At 40.9% G+C, this 23020-nt stretch overlaps 1 protein-coding gene across 1 annotated transcript; it reads left to right on the top strand.

Annotated features, from left to right (window-relative positions):
- valopa (vertebrate ancient long opsin a) lies at window positions 1–19298 on the top strand. Its single transcript, XM_030440946.1, has 5 exons — window positions 1–741; window positions 3071–3281; window positions 7284–7401; window positions 7854–8087; window positions 13964–19298. Exons 1-5 carry the CDS (start codon window positions 378–380, stop codon window positions 14201–14203), a joined length of 1167 nt encoding a protein of 388 aa, XP_030296806.1. The 5' UTR covers window positions 1–377; the 3' UTR covers window positions 14204–19298.
- Window positions 19299–23020: the final 3722 nt, after the last annotated feature.

The following is a 23020-nucleotide window of genomic DNA, read 5'->3' as shown; positions in this document are numbered from 1 at the left end:
TGATCTGTCATTCACGCACTTGCTGCCAGCCCTTTTCGAGACACCGCCTCCCTCTGCCGGCAACGTGCGCTCCGCCACTACGCCGCTCTCACATGTAGACCCACGCTTCCAAAAAAAAAGCTCTACTGAATATTTCTCGAGGATTCCTGTCCAGTCATGCGTGTCAGCCTGTGAGGACTTCAACGCAAGAACTTTGTCAAAAAAGATTCCCAGGGCGCGCAGGAGGATGCTCCAGAGCGCATGCAGCGCAGACCAGTGAGCGCGGCTGTTCAGGAGTTACTCCACATTGAGTTGTGAGAGTGAGAGAAAAAAGAAAAGAAAAGAAAGAGCAGGATTTTCTCTAAGCTCACCAAGCAAGTAGCCTTCACCCATGGACAATGGATACTTTAAGCCTGCCGGTGAACGCTGTGTCCTACACTGTGGCAGCTGAACTCTCCCCCACTGACGATCCCTTCACTGCACCCATCCGAAACATCGCGCAGTGGCACTTCACGGTCCTGGCTGTGCTCATGTTTGTGGTCACCTCGCTGTCTCTGAGCGAAAATTTCCTCGTCATGTTCGTCACTTTCAAGTTCAAACAACTCAGACAGCCCCTGAACTATATCATAGTTAATCTGGCCATCGCTGACTTTCTGGTCTCCCTCACCGGTGGAGTAATAAGTTTCCTGACAAACGCCAGGGGTTATTTCTTCCTTGGGAAGTGGGCTTGCGTCTTGGAGGGGTTCGCTGTTACTTTTTTCGGTAGGTTGACCCGTCTTTCCCTTTCCTCTCCCCCCCCCCCCCCCCCTTTGTGCTATTGTAACTATTTGGCCGCATGTGACAACTTCTATAACTGTAGGTGTCAGTGTCGGAGCTGTTTCCACATATCGCGCAAAGATATGTGATGACTGTAAAACAGGCTCCACATGGCACATCCTCATCCATCAGCGCTGACTTCAACATCTGGTCATGAATCAGGACATCTGGGAGGGAGGTCAAATAAAAGTGACAAATCAGTTCTACTACAGCTGTTGCCATAATGAGAAAGTTGACCAGGGACCATTGGAGCAGGGTGACAGAAACTTTGCCAAGAAAATGTAAAAGTTCATATCTTAAAATTAGTGTTTGTGTGAAATAAGAAATCATTTTACTGTCAGAGTAACATACGTCTTGCTGTAGTGATGAGGATAAGGATACTTAAGTAAGACTTTAAGTGAAATTCACAAAGTACAGAATGAAGCAAAACATCACACAGGAGTCAATATGTGTGTAAAGAAAACTTAGAAGGGGCTCTATGTAGTTTGGGAGAAAAAAAAATCAAATGAATGAGGTAATAATACAAATTCAGCAATATTACATTCTTTCCAGCTAGTACATGAAGCTCAACCCTCATAATTTAGGTCTGCAAGCATAATCTTCATTATGGGGAAAAGCTTTGTGAAGAAGTGGTATTTGATTCAAAATTGTCAAGATCAAAAACAGGAAAACTTCACTGAGCTCAGAAAACCATCAAAACAGTCACCACAGTTTCTGATTCATGGGGAACTTATTGTATTCTTATGTGCCCGATGTACCTGCATCATATTTGCTGCTCTGCTGCCCTGTGTGCATACAAACACACTGCAGGTATGTGTTTGTAGTATTTAAAAGCAGAATTCAAAGCCACGCTCAGGAGCCTCCTCACATACTGCAGTGCATGACCGGCCATAAGTAAGTTACCAACACCGTGACCACCAATAACATTTAACTAAGTTAGCGGATTGGTTTCACGGTCTCTACTGAGGTTGTCTTGGGCTGAATACAGAGGTTCCCAACGTGGGATGCTGCATGGGATAAGCCTGAAAAGAAAAATACCTGATTAACTCAGGAAAAGTCTCCTTGAATTAGGTAACAAGGTTTTTGAGATCCTATTTTGGTAACTCGGACAACTTGTGAAGTGGTGTGAAACAGGAAGTCACAGGATTTCTTAATTTAAAAAAAGTACAAATGTGTTATGGTCAGAATATATTCTTTTATAATGACTGTTTATGAGAATGTGATGAATATTTAGTGATTTTCACGTGGTAAAAATTTAACTTGTGGCGCTTTAATGAGACAACTTTGATCATTATTATTAAGTTATTGTAGCCTAGGAAACACTTAACATATTAATAATGATGATAAATACCAAAAAATTCCAAAGACAATGAACCAGAATTAATGAAAGTACACCATATCATGGTGTATAATGGGGCTCAGTGTTTATGTACATATTGCATGCTTGTGTGGGAGTAAATTAGACAGTGATGAAGCGGAGGAAGATCTTCCTGACGAACCAGATGGACACTCCACTTAATATTTTGCTCAGGGTGAGAAAATCTCCTGTTTCTGTTTATTTTTTAGGTTTCCTCTCTGTGTCCACCTGTGGTCTACAGATAAGTGCTTAAAAAAAACATTTGGGGAAAAAACAGAATTGTTGTTTTTTTAGATACCTTTGATGGTCAGTTTTAGTTGACTTAAAAAAGCTTAAAAAAAAAAACAGCATTGTAGTATCGGTGTTCATTTTATTGGTGAACCTTTGCAAAGGCTCTTGAGACAATTGCAAACACTTGTTTCCACCTCTCTCTTTTGTCCTCTCCAGTGTGCTTAGTAGGCAGGCACTAGGAGTATCTGGCTGTGGAGAGATAGGTAATTAAATGGTCTGTGAGGGTGACTTATTACCATAATTAAAGTTGGCTTTTTTTAGCCCATTAGGAGGCAGCTGATGCACCTACCCTGAACTATTTCTAGCAACAGTCTTGCCGCATTTACCTCTGCACAGTACAGAATTGGGATACCCTGTCAGAAATGAAGAAACATAGATGGACTATAGGGGGGTGGAAAAGACTATAGGTGGGTGGAAAAGAAAGACAAAGAAACTAATAAGATTTCAAACTCAGCATTATGATCCCAACTGTTGTAAAATTCCAGAAAACAATGTCTTCAAGTTTATTACTGTGTCAGATAACAAATGAAAAACACAGAGCTGTGGTCCAGGCCTTAATGGTGTGTGTTTCTCACTGCTGCCGTCCTGCAGAGATCCCACACACTGACCTCCTTCTGTTTGCCTCAGGGATCGTGGCCCTGTGGTCCCTTGCCGTTCTGTCCTTCGAACGGTTCTTTGTGATCTGCCGGCCTCTGGGAAACATCCGACTGCAAGCGAAGCATGCCATCCTGGGTCTGCTGTTCGTCTGGACCTTCTCCTTCATCTGGACCTTCCCTCCAGTGCTAGGCTGGAACAGATACACTATAAGCAAGATCGGGACCACCTGCGAGCCTGACTGGTGAGAAATGAGAGCTTCATTTTCTTCGTAAACCCACAAAGAGTTATGTCTTTTTAAACCAACGACAGAGGAGAATTAATGTTAAAAGAACCATTCACCTAAATCACAAAAATCTATGTTCTCACTTAATCCTCACTGTTGTTGAAATGTCTTCCAAAAACTGTTGAAAATTGTTGACAGTGAAGTTTGGATTATCGATTGCAAACAATCAAATCACATTTTTAAACACTCGGATCAACACAAAGTTCTTTTCACCTTCATTGTTTATGCAATGGGCACAAAAAACATCTTCCGTGGCTGAGTATCATGACCATGAGGAGTGAGTGAGAAAAAACATTTTTTTGTGATTTGGATGAAACTGTTCACTTCATACTGAAGACTGTAGGTAATTATTTCATCTGATATCAAATACTGATGTAGAAAAAAGTCATTTATTTTTTACATCATAATTAATGTTTTTACATGACCACCATTACGACCGACCAATCATGCTGTTGTGATGTCACAGCTTTGTGACTCATGTTATGGTTGTCCCTGGAACACCATGGTTAATGTTGTTCAAGGACCATCATTTCTACTTAACTTAAGGGAAATAGTGACAGAAAACACTAAGATGGTAAATGGCCAGGGATGTTATCAGGCCGAGCAGTTTAACTCACATAATCCTGGATCAGATGCCTTTAATGGTCTGGATTGCCTGCCACGACTCTCCTGATGCCTCTGCTTTACCACCTTATTGCTTTTTGTCTCTCTATGGCAGTTCTATATGCTTTCTTGTCACCTGACCTGACCTTTTCTTGGCACACCTGTGCTCAGTAAAAATTCCTGTAGAGTTGCTATAGTTTCATCTATTCATACATCAACCATTTTTGTGCTCGTCTGAGCCTGGGAGTAAGTTGGCACGAAAAGCAGAGACATGTGGTTCAATTGTCCAGATTTGGGGCGGCCAAGTGCCATGTGGAGGTGCCACTCTGCAGTCGCACCACCACTACTGGCCCAAGGGTGGGGTGGGGTAAATAATAATGTGACATAAATAAAAATCAGGCAAGCAACGCAGCCTATGCGAACACAAACATGAGAGTGAGCAGCAGCCGCTCAACAATGCAGCCGTCATGCAGCACATGGGCATCCACTGTTGCCAGCCTGTTAGAACAGAAAACTCCCTCTATTGATTATTTTTCTTACCACACAACTCCTGCACAAACAGAAGATTGTAAACATTGTACTGTCAGCCCTGTGACTTCAGCTACGTTAGCTCACACTGTCTGAAAGTGTCTTGTGGAAAATGGCAAGAACAGGTCGTCTCTGACCTTGGCCCTCAGGGTGCCATCTGGCTAATGCTATTTAGCCGCTTTGATCAAAACTGTTCAGATGGGGGGCTGAGTGTTTGCCTCGAGCCCTGTAACTGAACCATTGCTCAGAAGAAGCATAGGGGGAATGAATGGTTCAGACAATACAATTAAGACATCACCTTATGGAGATACCCCGCACATAGATGACCCGTTCCACCTCTGGCTGCACGCAGCATGAGTTCTGTCAGAAAACATTTGGTTACCAGCAGGAGCGTGAACAGCACAGGTGCTCGTGGTCCAGAATGTTCCCACATGCACAGCCTAGTGCATTTTAAAAGCCTCACTTATGTGCATCTTTTCTTAATCTCCGGATACATGCAGATATTCAGAGTTGGAAAGCTTCTGAATGCTAAAAAGCATACATGCAAGGTTTTAAGGATTGTGCTAAAGAAGTTGGTGTCTGCCTCCTTGGTGAGGTTGGAATACAATCTACATCTACAAGTATTCTGCTGACTTTCTGTAAAATACCCTCTAGTGCTCAGGAATTTTTGACATTTATACTGTAGAAAAGACACACACAGATAAAGGTTGATAACTCAAATCCCCGGACTTGATGGGGAAAATATGAATAAATAAACTAAACAATATACCTTGTCCTCGCTGAGCTTTCTCATGTGAGCTATCACTTGTGAATGTGTAGGACTGCTGTATGTCTGAGGTGGTGGTCGGAGGGGCCGGAGGGGCTGAATGGCAGCCACGCTTCCGTCAGTCTGCCCCAGGGCAGCTGTGGCTACTATCGTAGTTTACCACCACCAGTATGACTGTGTGTGAATGAATGGAACCTGGAACCCTGTCAGGCGCTTTGAGTGTCGAGAAAAGCGCCATACAAATCCAATCCATCATCTCTTTTAATTGTTCGAAGAGTTGATTGTTGCTCGGTTTCTCTGTTAAGTAGTGAAAACATGGCCAATGGCATATATTATAGGACCAGCATACCCATTATATGGAAGCTGATATATTTTTGCATTGAAAAATTCAGGTGAGGAAAAAAGATAAATAATTCAGTGTGTTCAAACTTCTGTCGATCAATGACAGGAGCACTTGCACAGATTTTGTCTGTTTGGGGAAAGAGTTCAGATTTACCCCATCAATAGAGCCCAAAACCATGTCTGAGCTCCTAGTGGTTCAACAATAGCTTTGGATTCACTTTGGGTGAGACTGGGATAGGCATTTTAGGATAATATTACACAAGTTTCCATGAATATATGACTTTGTAATTTAAATAGCTCACACTTTGGTGTTCCACAGTGGTAGTATCAACAAAGACCTCCGAGAAACTCAGTGATGCTTTAACTTTCAAATGTGAAGAAATACTGAACTCTCCAGTTTAAATGAGTTGATTCACTCTGACAGTCAAACAGGCCGTAGGTGAGCAGGGGCACACCAGCTGGTGGTGGGAAGACTGATTCTTGTAAATAATTAGATTTATTTGGGATTGCTTGACAGAATGGACTGGACCAGTTCATGTGGTTCACCTCATCAAGAATTACAGTTTGCCTGGCAGTAGTGGAAGCTGTCGGTCTCAAATATAGAAGTGGCTCATTAAGTCACTGAATCTCAAATATCTTTGGACGCCTAAACCAAAAGATGGAATTGCTGGGGAAACTAAACACTTCATTTGGGCAATTGCATCAGTAGAGTGGTTGATTCAGATCCTCCTTTCCACGATTAATACAGTTCAGTTCATTTCAGAGAAGCAATTGGTTTAGTCTGATGCGTTTGGCGACAAATCAAATTGAATGAACAAATGCAACTCTGTAAATCTATAGCCCAAAACCTTTCAGATTGGAGGGGCTTACATCCAAGTTGTTGGGGCTTTCCTGCACATGGCGGGAATTATAGCAACAAAACAAAATGACATGAGATATTGCATTTTCAAGGAGTCAGATGATCTGCTTTCACTGGGACCAGAATTTCTGCCTTTTCAGTTATTTTGTGCACGTATACCAAACAAAACCCTTGTAACTCTGCTGTGTCTGTTAACCACAGTATGGCATGGCCCTCTTGTCAGATTGGTTTTGCTGGATCATGAATTACTATTTAGCATGTGTTTCATGACAATGAATTCATGAGGAATGAGGAGTGAATCACCCCGTCATGATTGTGTGCTCAGCCTCACGTCCGTGGTTCTACATATGCATACAAATTTAAATACAAGTTCCCTCCAAGTTGTTTCAGTTGACTGTGGCAGGTATTTTCATGTCAATAACATAATTAGACTTAATTAGTGGCCTCCAGGGCCAAATTGTGTCACAGAGATTTGTCTCAGCTGTGCACACAAATTTCCCTTTTAACTGAAGCTCTGTCTTCTTTCTCTGCAGCTAGATAAAAGCCGGCCTCAAAATATCAAAATGGCATTTCACAGACAGCTCATAGCTAGGAAATTATGGGATCACTTAGCGACACACAAGTGTTATCAAACCAATTAAATGGCCTGTCATGTTTTTGCCTCTATACATCACTCTATTGATCTATCTCTATCTACCATTATTGATAGTTCACCACAATTCATGTACTATTCACTTCAAACAGAAGTGTAATTGTCAAAAACTGCAGTCAAGTAATTTTGGTCGGGTTTATATGTATGTTTAAAATATTTTAAAATTTAAAATATTAATGTAAAACATCTTTCTTCTTTACCTCTGAACAGGTATTCAACCAACATGATAGATCACAGCTACATCATCACTTTCTTCACCACCTGTTTCATTCTGCCGCTTGGACTTATATTTTTCTGCTATGGAAAGCTACTGCGGAAGCTCAGGAAGGTCAGCATGAGTTTTATTTACTTAATGAATACAGCCCAGACTTTAGGAAATTGTGTGCATCGGATATCACCCTGTATATTACCATGTGACTGTATTTCCACTGTTTACATACAGTTTAAAAAGTACTATATGGCATGAATAGATGTTTTTTCTCCACATGTCACAAAATAAAACTTTTTTTTGGTTCGTGTTCAGCTTAAACAAAGGAGAAAGTACATTTTTAGCTTTAGGCCACATTCAAACAGAATAAGGCATTGCAGCGATGAACTGTTATGTCATGAGGCTTTGTCCTTTTAAGTAAAGTCAATTCAAATGTCAAACCGCTTTAAACCACAAAATCAGTAACAATAAAAGTAAAATACTATGTGTTCGTAGTCCAATACAATAGATAAACTGTCTGTTAAGCTACACAGTACTGTACAGCTAGCCCATGGTTCTGTGTTTTTGTCTAGGTATCCCATGGTCGTCTGGCCACTGCCAAGAAGCCAGAGCGGCAGGTGACCCGTATGGTGGTGGTGATGATCGTCGCGTTCATGGTCGGCTGGACGCCATACGCAGCCTTCTCCATACTGGTCACAGCTCATCCCACCATCCATCTCGACCCCAGGCTGGCTGCCATCCCCGCCTTCTTTTCCAAGACAGCTGCTGTCTACAACCCAATCATTTACGTCTTCATGAACAAACAGGTAAAAGTTTTAAACAGTTTTCGTTTTAGAAAGAATACTACTTGATCCAGCCTTAGTACATTTAAGTATTTTTTGCAATCCATTACCAAAACTAGTTAGAGTAGTGTTAGGGGTAGGGAGCTAAATTCCTTCCTTTGCCAGAGTTGAGACCCATCAGTGTATGCAGCAGATGAAAGCTGTCTCACAATGCTGAGATGTTTTTTTTCTGTTGTTGCTGGGTGTTAGCCTGTCTCTCAATAATGCATAGCGTATGAATAAAAGAAACATGAAATCCAGAGAGTACAATTGTCCATGTGTGGCTCTGTTAAAAAATACATTAGCCCCCTATGATACGCTCGTGAGGTATGCAGCTGTGAAAGAGCTGCTGACATTTTTTCATGCCTTTTAATTTGTTTGATTTTACATTGTGCTAGCTCTTCTTCCCACTCTCTTGGGGTACTATATGTCAGGAGCCGTAAGAAAGGAGTGATTGCATGCAAGTGTTTAACCCATGAATTTAGATTATTTTTTGTCTTGTTTTGATAGGTTAAGCAAAACTTAAGTTGTTTGTCTGTTTTTTATATATATATATATATATTTTCTCCCCTGTATGGCTACTGAGTGATTTATGGTATTTAACCAACGTTCTTGACACCAGAATTTTAATGATTTATTAATAGGTAAACATTCCCGCCCAATGGGACTCTCAATTGCGTAATTAATTTAAGGCAGCTGCACTCAAAAGGTCAAGACTTTTCATGTGGAATCATGTGGATTTTAAATATAGCTGTAATTAAGGTACAGTATTTGCATGCTGACACAAAGAGACTGGAGCCATTAAAGTTGCGATTTGTCAGATACGGCAAGAATCTGAGTTTAAAACCGTTATGTGCAGAAATGGACCTCGCAGTGCCCTTGAGCAAAACTTTGACTGCTCCTAGAACTAAGGTAAACATGAGTGTGCTGTGTCCAATTTACTGAAGCCTCATCAGTTTTCTTTGGTTCCAGCTGCAGTTTGGAGTCGCTGTCATACAAATCTAATCCTGTGACGTTCTATTCACACTTCCATGTGAAAGTGAAGTCCGAAAGCTCTTTAACAACCTTTTCATGTTAACATGTATTCTTCCACATTTCCACATTGCTCCACTGCCTGCGGGGAGTTTTTATTGTACATGACAGGTTGTATTGTATTTTAAAAATATGACTCTTTGCAGTGCGGGCTGTAGAGTGAGCATTAAAACTGTCAAGGCCAGTTATGACAAACATGACTTACATACAGTTCACTTCATAGCAATCTATTTTCAGATAGGGGAATAGGAGTCCAGTTGTATGGCCAGAGAGCAGTATGGAGTCTGCATGCCCATCTGATTGCCCCAATTCTGAGCTGCACTCTCTGTTGAAATGTCAGCCAGTGTTTCCACTAAGACATCGACTGGATGTAAATAAGGTCAGCTTCCAGGCAGATTCTGGTTCGAGCTCCCGCAGCATAAGCCAAATTACTTGCGCTTATAGAAGTCAGCTGACCTCTAGAGCTTACTTGCTTGTGATCACTCTCCCTCTCACTCTGTCTCTCCGAGTTACATAACAAGGTAAGGTGATCCAGAGTCAAGAGCTACTTGGAGTAACAATTTTAGAGAGTGACAGCCTCCGGGGATCTCTTGAGTCAAAAGATCGGAGGTGAAAAAACATTGGAGAAATGTCCATTTATCACTTCTACTATTATTTCAAATCCATTTTACATTGGCCTGACACAGGCTATGATCTCTCCATGTCAAACTACTTAATCAATAGGAAAGGCAAAGCATAGATCTAAAAATAATACAGCGCAGACAGTTCCCACAAGATATACTTTGATTTAAGCTAATGAATTAGCGTTTTGTTCACTAGGAGCTTGATGGGAGAGGAAAACTTTATTGATCCTTCATGAGAAAATATACTTTGTTCTTTTCATCCTGCTGTCGTAGGCAGAGTTTTTAGCCCAAATGCAATCCTGCAGTAAAAGCATGATCACCGTTAGAAGAGAGAATGTTATTCTTTAACTTTTCATTTAGGTAATTAGACAAATGAACCCACAGATCGTGGGAGCACAGGCCATCTCAGCAGAGGTTCAGCCCATCGCTGAGCGTACTATGAAAGGACAGCTGTGCCGTAAATGAAGCTGTTAGAGAACTTAAGGGCTTCGTTCACAGCGGCTCTCAAGAAATAAATATTTGCAGCCTCTTTGCATACACCACACCTGTATTTGACAAATCACCAATGAATTTGACAGAACGAAAACAGCAGAACACATGTGAGCTCAGGGCATTATGACCTCAATGCCTGTGTCCTTGGTGTTTTAAAACATGCTGAAAAAGTGCAATATAAGCACTCAAGAAAGCTCGTTTGAAAAGCTAAGTGAACCTGCCATAATAGAAGTCAGCTTAATTCAGCCAAGCAAATGCACCCTATAAATGGTATGTGCTGATGTCAATTATTCTCAACCTGCACTCAATGAACCTAAAGAGCTACAAAGAAAACAAAGACATGAAAATGCAAATGCATGAAATGGAAATGATCCATATGGCCTTATGGACAGTCAAACCATCAGTGGAATGAAATGTAGCTAGAAAATGTGGTAATATTTTATTTACCTGCTTGTTGTGGCCAATATTGATAGCAGAGAATGACAACCTGCATTTTCAGCACAACAGAGGGTGAGAAAGGCTAAATGTAGTGAGCAAAGATGGATGATGAATTATTCCTCAGCCCCAACAAAATGTATTGTAGAATTTTTCCTTTCTTTCTGAACCATTGTGAAAGATGTATTGCAAGTTGCAATCATGTATGTCTTCCTCTGAAATGACATGTGCTCTATAGTCTGCACTGCGTGGCTCTACCCAGGTGCAGCAGTTTGACGCAAAGAGTGCCTCAAGTTCATGCTGTGCTTGTTGTTCTTGCTCCCGCTTATTGGCAGATCACAAACCAACTTAAAAGGTGCACACTGCCACCTACTGTATCGGAGTGTGTAGACGCAGGTTGTCGGCTGTATTTTCATTATTGGACAAAAGCCATTATATAAATAAAAACATTGATTTACAAATTAACTGTACTGATTTGTAGTCCAAAAAGAAGGTTTGATATGTAAGAAGGGGTCACTCAAAAAACAAAAAAATAGGGGGCAGCACATTACTAGATTATCCAGTGACTGCTGCTTTCTTTTACTCATCACCCACCTACAATGCTGTACTAAGCTCCCTCCCCAGACAGCTAAACAACCATCCACACCTGGGCTCATCTAGCCCTAGCAACCCACGTGAAGGCCGGTTGGGTCAACGAAACACACCAGGCCAACCATTGGCCATCTGAAGCGTTTGGGGAGACCTCGGACGAGTTTGGGAACAAATCTGTTTTGTGTGTTTAGCTGCGTTGGAAGCTTTTGGAACTGTGTGGACAGCATCAGCTCCAGTGTTTCAATGCAACATTTCTGCCGAACGGGTCAGACAAGAGGCAACGGAGTTGGCCATTGGTTTTAGTCTGGGTGGTGTGTGGGGGCCTTAACAACTCTGAAACTCAGAGTTCGCATGGGTCCTAAGCGACTCTGTAAGGACAGTCCCACACATGGTTTAAAAGCCTGCAACTCCCCTCCAGTGAGTTATTACTGAAGAAGCCTCTTGGATGAGAGGTGAAACATCTTCAAGAAACTGAAATAACTCCAGTTGCCTACAATATAGCACTAAGAAGTATTATACAGTGGGACTGCTACACATATAGACTGTATATAAATAACTATATAAATGTTCTGTGTTTGTGTAGTATGAATGAGTTACAAAGAAACCCCCTTGAATCTTGAACAGTGTTGCTCACATTGAAAAAAAAACCCTAAGAATTATCACCAACTCTTTGCTGAATTTTGACATCCTTGACATCATTTGTTGGGTTTTATAGGCCGGAACTTTACTGTGTAATCCACTTTAACCAGGCTCGTCTCCAAGCTCGTCTTTTTTTTTTCCTGATAGAAAGGCTCCGATGAACCCGCTGGGTGCCCAGCATCTATCCCAACTGTGACCAGAGCACTCCATATGTTGCTCCATGATTTGACCACAAAGTGCCCCATTTACAACTGCAAGGGGGGAAATCAAAGTAAACTTTTGAAGCTTTTATCTAGCAGTAGGCCATGGCCTTAAATGTGTTACCATGATCCCACAGATATCTATGATCTGCCTGAAAGTAAACCAATTTTCCAGAGACTGTGCAGTTCTGGCAAGTCTTTCCTTTCTGCTGTTACAGTAACTATGGCTGGTGTAATCGGTGAATAGTTTTGCCTCAGGGAAACATTTGATCCTTTTGGGGCAGAAAGTCTGTGTGAAAATCAAAATAACTTTTAAAATACAACCCACTGCCGGACAACAGATAAACATAAGGTTCACACAGGGAAAAGCTGTATGACCAAATCATGGGATCATCAGAGATGAGATGAGATAAGACTTACGAAGCGTTAAAAAGCGATGAGTTGACAATAATACTGTATGACAGTTAGTTATTTTGTTTATATCCATATCTAAAGTATGTATGTATCCTACTGTATAGCAATATAGCGATGCAGGCCTGTTAGGTATGCTCGAAATTGGTGCCATAGCCCTATGTGACTCTCGTAACTCAGCTGCTTTAAAGAAGCAGATGGAAGCAGGCTGATCTGCTGTAGATGTTCAGGGTAAATGTGTTCCTGGCTATTCATTTTGCCATTAAGATGACATTTTATGCCCTTATTCTCTGTGAAGGGACAAGGTTGCGACGAAATGTTATACAAGCACTAGATGTAAGGGGTTTAACAGCATATTTAAGGTCCCAGAGTGAACAGAGCCATAGACTGCAAAATTGCAGCCTTATGCTTTAGTCATGACAATAGAGGGTAACGGAGGTGTTATTGCCACTCTTTAAAAGCATTACTGGTTTGAGGGAAGCAGTTAGGAGGCTTACGTGTCAAATTAGACAGGTCATTAAGGGTCAGGAATCATGATTTCTCCCCGAGGCTTCACAGAGTGGGGAGCTTCAACAATGACAAAAAGGTCAATTAGTGTTTTTAGATTTAAAGTAATGTGGAAACAAATGATTGTGAGGCTATTAGTTGGGACTGGTCTGAAATGGCCATGTATTTCCAAGAACAATTACTGACATGGCGTCATTGTCACAACCATGTTGCTCATGTGTGTCTGAGAGGGCAATGCACACACTGCTCTGTGTAATACAGTTAGTGATGCTCTTTGATTATTGACCACTAGAAAATATGTTTGGACAACAGGGAAAAGAAACAACAAAAAAATCTCAAAGACATAAGTCTAGGTTTGTTGTCTGATTTTAGAGGGAGTTAAACAATGTTAAACAATGTCTACTAAGACTAAAAGGCTCAGTTTACTGCTTAATGCATAACAGGCTGTCCATCTCAGTTGGACACTAGGAAAAACAAACTGCAGGTTACACTGTTAACAACAAAGTGCTCTTTATATATGTAAGTATTTGTGAACATTAGATAGAGCCAGGCCAGCCATTCCCCCCTCCTTGCACTCTTTAAAGCAACACTATGTAACTTTGAAAGTGATTCTGAAGTAAAGACTATCTACTTTCCAGATATCTACACTTTGGGTTAATGGTTCAGATCGGATGCCAAAGACCCAATTTGGTAATGGATTCTGAATGAGCATGAGACTGGTGGACCCTGCCACTCGCACGTTAGCTTTGATCGACTGGATGGATGGATGGATAGAAAGAGACTCAACAATCTGCTATCTTTCAGCAGATTTACATAGTGTTACTAAGCTAAGATAAGATAAGATAAGCCAAAGTGAGAGTGGAATCAATCTAATAGATGTGGTCCTTAAACACTGTTACAACAAACAATGTTGTTGTTGTTTTCTGTCCAGTTCCGGAAGTGCCTAATCCAGCTCTTCACCGGCATGGGGTCCATCCCAGACAGCAACATGAACCAGACATCAGAGCGACATCCAGGAATCACTGCGGAGAGTCAGACAGGAGAAATGTCAGCCATTGCAGCCCGCATCCCCGTTGGTGGCAATGGGTCGCCCAGGTCTGACGACTCTCCAACCGACTGTGGCTCGTTTGCCCAGCTGCCAATCCCTGAGAACAAAGTGTGTCCAATGTAACAGTAAACCTCATCCCAAATTGGTATTCTCTGACCCCCAGAGTCCATTATAACATCATGTAATCTAGTGTGTTTCAGAGCCTGTCTGGACAACAGCAGAACTTTAAATCTTTCGTTCAGTCCTTGCGGAGATAGAGGATGCAGTGAGAAGAAGAGAAGGTCGACTATTGAAGAGTTTTGAAAGTTGAGAACTCAAGCACTTTTTTCATGTTTCACTTGAAAAAAAAGTAATTAAGAGACTCAAAACATCAAAAACTAGAGAATTTTTTGGGCTCAGGCATGTTGCAGTACTTTGTTCAATATTTGATTAAAAACGAACAGCAGAGGGGACATGAAGGATGTGTGCTGACAGAAATGCTCAGAGTCTTAACTGCAAGATATCTGTAAATATTTGCTTGCTGGACACTGTCTTTTAATTGGAGATTATCTTGGATGTTCTCTCGACTGTCATTGCACACCTGCAAGCGAGTCACATTAGAGGGCACTTGATTCAACCTGATAGTGTCTGCCTTCATATCCCAGCGAAAAGAGAGACTGCTAAAAGCACATACCTTGACATCAGTTAGTCGAGGGGCTAGCCAGAGCTTTTCAAATATCACAATGCATCCACCCTTTCATCTTGTCCTCACCTTCCCCTTTGAAGCCCTGTAGAGAAAGCATTGTTTTTCTATGCTGTTTCAGTACTTTGCTTTGGCAGCACATCTTCATTCATCTCCGCTCGTCAAGAGGACGGAGCAGTCGTTTAAATTTGGATACTTTGACTTTAGTTTGTCCCGCATAGACTAGTTTGGGTCAAAGCTTTCATCTATAGTGAGGATGGTCAATGGGACTTGGAGATGCCAGTCTCCTGTTGCAGAGGACAATGTATTCATGAAGTGCCAACAGGAGATCAACAGAAACAACAATGCACACAACTACAAGCAGCACATGCATACATCATCGATGCACATATCTGCATACATACATACAGATTGCAGTTCACTGCCCGTATTACAATAAGCCCTCAATAGGCACTGTGAGGACTGTACAATGCACCAATAAAAATCCTAGCACAAGAGTGGCTTAGCTGGGCAGCCATGTACAAAAGCAATGAGCATTTCCATTATAAACAAAGATCAACGGCAATATTAAAGCTAAATGCTGTCACACAGTTGAACACTTCAGCGTTTTAGCTACAGTAGATGTACCAGATAGTGTTAAAATGTCTTCAGCTTGACTTTGTGGTGCATGTTTGTTAACTATTACTGGATATTTGTCAAAACACTGTCGTGTTCTCTTTGCTGCACAGTGATTCACTATGTTAAAAAAAGTAACAGTATGGTGTCTGTTTGCAATGTAATGAGTGTTTGTTCCCATCATGTTCGGCCAGTTGGGTAGGAGTAACATTTAGCATGTTTAAGCATCAGTGCATCTGTGCCAAATTAATTGTAATACCTTGATATAATTAGCACAACAACATGAGTCCATGGTGAAGAAGACTGGCAAGTCAGCTTGTATCTCACAAGTGTTTCCCAGAATTAAGAATATACATTTTCCATGCGCCTTGTTGCTTTGTTGTTTACCATGAAAACTAGATAAACTTCATGGAACTTAAACCTTCATCAATCAATATTGTATGTGTTAGCAGCTGATGCCTCTGTGTGTTATCAAAGAGTTGCTCTTAGCACTAAAATTATCACTCAACTCAGCAGCAAAATTCATTTTTAGCCTAGTTAGCTGATGAGTCTTACAGCTCCCTTTAATCCCATTTCAGCCGATGGTAGCCATTATTGGCTAGACTCAACTAGCTAGCAAAGAAAGTCAAACACTCACAAAGGACGCAGATGTTACTTTACTCAGACTATCATCAGACAAACAACAATATAGGTTGACTTTAAAAGCAATATAATATGAAACATATTTACGCATCTTTTCAGGTGGCGACCTCTAGTGGCTGTAGTAATTATTACGGCCTCAAAGGAGAAAGTCAACTAAGAGAACGCTGTTTGTGTCCAGTGTGAAATTAAGTTTTGTCAAGTTAAGTCTAAGTCAACAGTCAGTTTTTATTCATACTTTGAGGTGCGGTTACGTCTCATGCAGTTGCAGAAGTGGGTTATTTTAAGCCAAACCATGTTGTTAAACTAAACCAAGTATTTTGCAATCGACGTAGTTAGCTGTTTAAAGTATGAGGGTATGTTGTTTTTTAGTCACTTGGTTGAAAAAAACAGACATAAAAGGGGGTACAATGTACTATTGCTAATATACTTTTGTGTCTCCATATGAGTGCAAGAAGGCAAATGTTTGCTAGAACATCAGCATTAACACTATAGCCTACTATGGTAGTTGTTGTGCTTCTGCCAGCTTGTTTTGGCAATTCTTTATTCCCTATAACTGATGAATGCAGCAAGATTTTTTATGATTAAATTAATCTGCCACAACCCAGAACATACTATTTGAGGCATGAGGTCATGCAGATTCATTGCATAGTTAGCTGCCTGAATGGAAATGTTTTCAGAGATGGAGATCTCATGTTTTTAGTGTTTAGACCAATGTCATTAACATTGACTGCGTACTTTACCAACGTTAAAGTGTTCAAGCCATATCTCAAGTCTGTTTGCTGTCACTGTTTGTAAAAGTAAAAGAAAAACTCTATTATGATTGTGCTTAATTGCTACATTCAAGTAAAGCCATGTTGTATAGCAAAATCTATCCTCATTAATCATATCATCTGATTTTATTTATTTCTATTTTGGCTTAACAAGTATAACATTAAATCCCTTCAAAATTGTCTTACAAATGGTACAAACAGCAGCCTCAAGGGTCAAAAAAAGGAGATAACAACTTGATTGGTCAATGAGTATGAGCACTAGATAAGCAAAAATTGTCCTGGCATAATTTGCACACACTACGCCGTCTTGGTTAGGAGTGAAAAATATCAAAGGCCAAAGTTTCTTTTTCCATATGTGTCTGTTGATACTGCTGTGAACACGTAGGTACAGTGAAGAACCACCACAGTGAAGGGAATTGTTCTCAACAGACAAGCAAAGATCAAATTAGAAAGTAACAATGAACTAAGGCTTGAATGGCGTTGTATATGTACAAATATCCAACATGCCATCACATGGACAGATCAGATATTTCAAAGACTTTTAAAGGGGAATTCTGGTATTGTAAAACCTGGGTCCTACGTGCTTCAGTGTGCAAATAATTCATATTTACCAAAGGTTTTTGACTCTAATAGAGCGCCTCAAGTGGCAGCCACGACACACATGCAAAGGCCACAATGTTATCCTTTGGGTCAACTCTGACCCTCAAACTTATGTCAACCAAAACTGCTTGTTTTTGACAACATACCAGAAACAATTCCTCCGGAGATGGAATTTATTGTTAGTTGTTACCAAAAATGCAAGTCTCGTTCAAGGTGAAGTCCTGTTCGGAAAACTTGCTAGATAGGAGTTGTTGCTTGAAGATGAAAGATGAACAGTGAGACAGAGTTCAAGACAGGAGTTTGGAAATAAATTATTGCTGGCAGTTTGAGGTTGACTCCAAAGTCATAGCTGATTATTTACCCGATTTGTATGATCCAGATAGGCTGTAACTGTAGCAACTCACCTCTCTTGAGATTTCAGAGCGAGACCTCTTGTTTCTGGTTACAGAGATGATCTATTTATTTAACAAAAGGTCTCTCTCTGTCAGAATAATTTCTATTATGTTCCATTACTTTGAATACGACCTTAGCATGTCACTGACTAAAACAAACACCCTTTAATGGATGTAACAGTAAGATTAACATTGGAGTTGCCCCAAAGGATTACATTGCAGCCGTTACATCTGTGTCTGGCTGCCAGCTAAAGTGATCTGATGGTCTGATTCCAAAACGTTCGGTAGGTACGAATAATTTACATAGCAATACATGTGGCTAAAGGTCCCAGGTTTAAAAATATCAGAATTTTCCTTTAATGCTTGGACATGAGCTCAGGTAAGCAGTCTGGAGGTTGCAGATCTCTCAGTGACACAAGGCTTCATATAGAAATCAGCATCCAACCAACAATTGTGGATGCTCCAAGCACCCTGCCATAACATCATGCCGTTTTCAGTGTGCATTGTAAAACTGGTTTAGATCAGCAAATACAGTATAGTAGTTCCAAGATACTGTGACGTCAATGAGAAGCCAGCAGCAGAAATCAGCAAAAGATGTTTTATTTTTTGCACGTGTGTTACAGAAGAACATGGCCGTCTCACTGGAAAATCTCCAACTACAGCATTTTTTCTGTTTATCTGTTTCTGAGCTCATGTAGAAATACTCGTAATACGATCATGTTTTTCACAAAGAGGTGAACCCAGGCCCATCCTTGCTTGGGAACAACTGAGCCTTTTAGTCATGATACTGTCACCTGTTACCAATGAACCTGTTTACCTGTGGAATGTTCCAAACAGGTGGGTTTTTTTTGCTGGCATCAAATTAAGAAAAAGCTGATATGACTAAAAAAAATCAATGAATATTGTCTTTGCGCTGTATCCCTTACTATATGACAAATATGAGTTGTAAATTATCACAGTCTGCAGCGTCCCAGCACCTTTCTTGAATCAGGGTTGTACTGGTTTGTCAACAGTATCTAAACTTTCCGTTTTAGTGTACATACACACTGTCTTCACAAGTCAATACCAATTTATTTAACCTCTCCCAAGCCTCCCTACTACACACACACACACACACACACAGACCCATCCACGAGGCGCATATACAGGATGTGTGTAGGGGCTTTTGGAAGTAGTGACTTCACCTTGAAGATCAGACAGGATATAAATCAAACAAAGCTTCCAGAGTCACATTTTGGTGCAAGGATTACAGAGTGCACTGCATGCTGATAAGAGGAGAGAACACCTCCAACATGCAGAGATGGATTAAAGCTCCTTTTTCTCACCTTCCGACCCTGAATATCAAGCTGCTCCACTTATTTGTTGTGTTGTACTTATAAAGGCATGTCAATACTTGTTCCGTTGTATGTTTTTTGTGTCATGAGTACCTTTGTCTTGAGTTGGGTTTACATGAATTTACAGGTCATAGATGCACGCTGGTTATAAACATGTCTGTATTAAAGTATATTTTTGGAAAAGCAATGACGCATTGTGCTGTTGTGTTGGTTCTTTGTGGGAAAATAATAATGAAATGGTAACTACTTTGATTGATGGCGTGATTAGAGGCTGCAGAGAGGACTCACTCCACCTCTTTAGTGCTCGATTAAGCACGATGCAGTTTGGGGGGATATCAAAATATCTGTCCTCACATATGATGCACCTGATTCTCAGGAGAACCAAGGTTGTCCCAATGTAAAATTGGCAAGTGCTTGTGGATTCAACAGATATCCGAGGCCTTTCTGCACAGTCTTCATTAGAATGCAATTACACAGACATGGCAGAGGAAGCCAGAAACGATCAGATACAAAGAAAAGATAAGCTGCAACTTATTTGTCAGCCACAAACATCATTAGTGGCTTTGTGTCACGACACTTTTGACAGTTTTGAGATCAGATGAAAGGATGTGTACCAGTGTTAATTTTGTTGATGACAACATTGAGAAAATATTCCGTTGATGTTTTCACAGCAAAAAGAAGACTAACGCTAAAAAAGAAGTCAGCTTTGAAAATGAAAACTATGACAAAAGATGGACAAATTCAGGAGTTACCTTATTATTGTGTCCTATTCAACAATTCCACCACTTCAGTCGATCTACATACTGTTAATAAGCTCCTGTTTAACAAAAAACAGTATCTTCCGCCGCCAAAAATATCGATTTTTAGCTGCTTGACATGTCGGATCAACGCAGGGCACTGAAGAAGCGTCCGTATGTGGCATGATTGGGGGTTGAGAACATGTTGGTTGTGTTACTGTTAACAACTAAAATATCTTGCATTAAGTGGCATTTGGTCAGTGATGTTACCTGACATTACTGGCAACAAATTAGGCAGAAACTCCATAAGAATGCAGTCCAGAGCACAGGCATTTAGCATGACACGTGTGGTTTTTGCTTACAACTATTTTTGCCTTGCCTCTAAAAGCCATACGTTTCTCTAACAAAAAAGAAGAGGCAGTTTTGTGTATTTGACCTTTTTGCTGAATTGCCAAGTGGAGTAACTGAAAATGCTGAAGTCATCTTCTAAAATGACAATTATTTTTGATTCATGCCCTTGGGAATTTAAAAAGGTGGCCTCATTTTACACATACACTTGTTTATGTTTTACAAGAATGTGAGTGAAACTCCAGTTAGTTAGAAGAAAAGAAGAGAGATGAAACGTCTTCAAGGAACTGAAACAAGTCCAGTTGCCTACAATACAGCACAAAATCAGTGCAGCACAGAATCTCACATGTGCACCAGGGCCAAACATTTACACTTCTTGTCACACAAATGAATTTGATAATTATGTAGCATCATTCAGCATACAAGTTGGCAAAATACAAGAATCAATCAAAGATGGTGCAGTCATGCTGTACGTGTTGATGATGTATTTTTTAGGAATGAGGCAGGCAAAGACGCTGTAGCTTTGGCAGTCGCTGCAAAAACCTAGTCGTGGGAGAACTTTGGGGAGTCTATGGGGAAGGACTTTCGGCCCAAGGAAGTTCTTGCAAACGTTTCGACTACTCAGGAAGGGAAGCAGCTCCTGGGACAGCTGAAAGTAGTAGTGATATTGTTGAGAAGTGAACAGAACACTTTGAGAAGCACCTGTCCTCTGTGAAGAAGGCAGGATCTGAAGACTCAAGGGAAGAACGGACCAGATCCCTGGCACTGGCCGCTGAGGTATTCAAGAAGTTCTTCTCTGACAAAGTGCTGGGTGTGGATGAGATTTGCCTTTAGACGACTAGGTTTTTTTTTACATAACCATATCACCAGGGGACTACAATCCCATACATACCCTGAGTAGATGCATCGAACAAATCAATGATTGGATGTGTCAGAGTTTTCTTCAGTTAAACAAAGATAAGACTGAAATAATTGTTTTTGGATCCAAGGAAGAACGACTTAAAGTCTCTGCTCAGCTTCAGTCTGTAATGTTGAAAACTACAGACCAAGTCAGAAACCTTGGTGTGACTGTGGACTCAGACATGAATTTCAGCAGCCATATTAAGACAGTTACAAAGTCAGCCTACTATCACCTTAAGAATATATCCAGGATAAGAGGGCTTATGTCTCGGCAGGATTTGGAGAAACTTGTTCACGCATTTATCTTCAGCAGACTCGACTACTGTAATGGTGTCCTTACAGGACTCCCTAAAAACTCCATCAGACAGCTGCAGCTGATTCAGAACACTGCTGCTCGAGTCCTAACAAGAACCAAAAAAGTAGATCACATCACTCCAGTTCTTAGATCTTTACACTGGCTTCCTGTCTATCAAAGAATAGATTTCAAAGTCCTGTTGTTGGTTTATAAAGCATTGAATGGTTTCGGGCCAAAATACATTTCTGATCTGCTGCCGCGTTATGAACCATCCAGACCTCTGAGATCGACAGGTACCGGTCTGCTTTCAGTCCCCAGAGTCAGAAGTAAACATGGAGAAGCAGCTTTCAGTTACTATGCGCCACATATTTGGAACAAACTCCCTGAAAATTTGCAGGTCTGCTCCAACACTCACCTCTTTTAAATCAAGACTTAAAACATTTCTTTTTGCCACTGCTTTTAACTGAAGCAATTCAAGTCTTTGAACTGCATTATTACTCTGAGTTTTTTTTTTTTTTTTATAATGCAATTTTTAATGTCTTTTAAATGAAATGTTTATGTCTTTTAATGTAATTTGTGTGTGCCTGTAAAGCACTTTGAGTTGCCTTGTGTCTGAATTGTGCTATACAAATAAACTTGCCTTGCCTTGCCTTGCCTTGCCTTGCCTTGCCTTTAGATGCTGAAGGCTCTGAGAGACTTTCCTCTTCAGTGTCATGTAGAAGTTGGGACGTGGAAGTTGGGAAAGTACCTAGGGAGTAGGCCAGTTATCAGGGTCAAATTAGTCAGCATCCCCAGGAAAGGTGCTGGAAAGGAGGCTCTGACCTCAAATTCAGTAGGAACAATGCAAATTCCATCCTGGCTGTGGATCAGTGAACCAGCTAATTACAGTAATGAGTTTACTGGGGAGGTCCTCAGAGCTTGCTCTTCTAGTCCACTTGTGTTTTGTTGACTTAGAGAAAGCCTACAAATGTGTCTTCTGGGGAGTCCTGTGGGGGTAATGCAGGAATATGTCAAACAGGTCTTCAGTGGCTGCTGGACACTGTCCAAGGTTAACCCTCGTCTCCTATCCTGTTGATGGCATTCATCGACAGGATCTCAAGGCGCAGCCTGTGTGAGGAGAGTGTCCACTTTAGGAATTCCAGAATTGGGTCACCATGGTGTGGTTCGTTGGCGTCAATAGCCAGTGACCTTCAGCATGCACTGGGGTAGTTGGAAGCCAATTGTGAAGTGGCAATGAGAGACAGCATCTCAAAGTCAAAGGCTATGGTCCTTTGATTAAAAATGCACTGTTACTGGGGGATTGGGGCTGGGTTGTGGCCCAAAGCAAAGGAGTTTAATTATCTCATCTGGCATGGGAACGCCATGGGATCCCCAAGGAGGAACTGGAAACATGTACTAATGGAATATAGTACTTAGCTGACTGACACTGAATTAGTCGTAGGCGTGTTTTGGGCGGACCATAAATCAAACTAATCCAATCTGAGTTTCGTCTCCAATTCCCTTTATGAGCCATTTCTAAAAACTATGGACTTTTTCCTGTGGAGAGTTTACAACTACAGCTTTTAGTTTTGTGGATAAACTGTGCCACGATATTTGTTACAGTGACATGCTTAAAATAACTGAAT

Source organism: Sparus aurata, chromosome 15, assembly GCF_900880675.1.
Source record: "Sparus aurata chromosome 15, fSpaAur1.1, whole genome shotgun sequence".
Lineage (NCBI taxonomy): Eukaryota > Metazoa > Chordata > Actinopteri > Spariformes > Sparidae > Sparus > Sparus aurata.
Note: the sequence above shows the minus strand (reverse complement) of the source record. Positions and strands in the feature narration are given on the sequence as shown.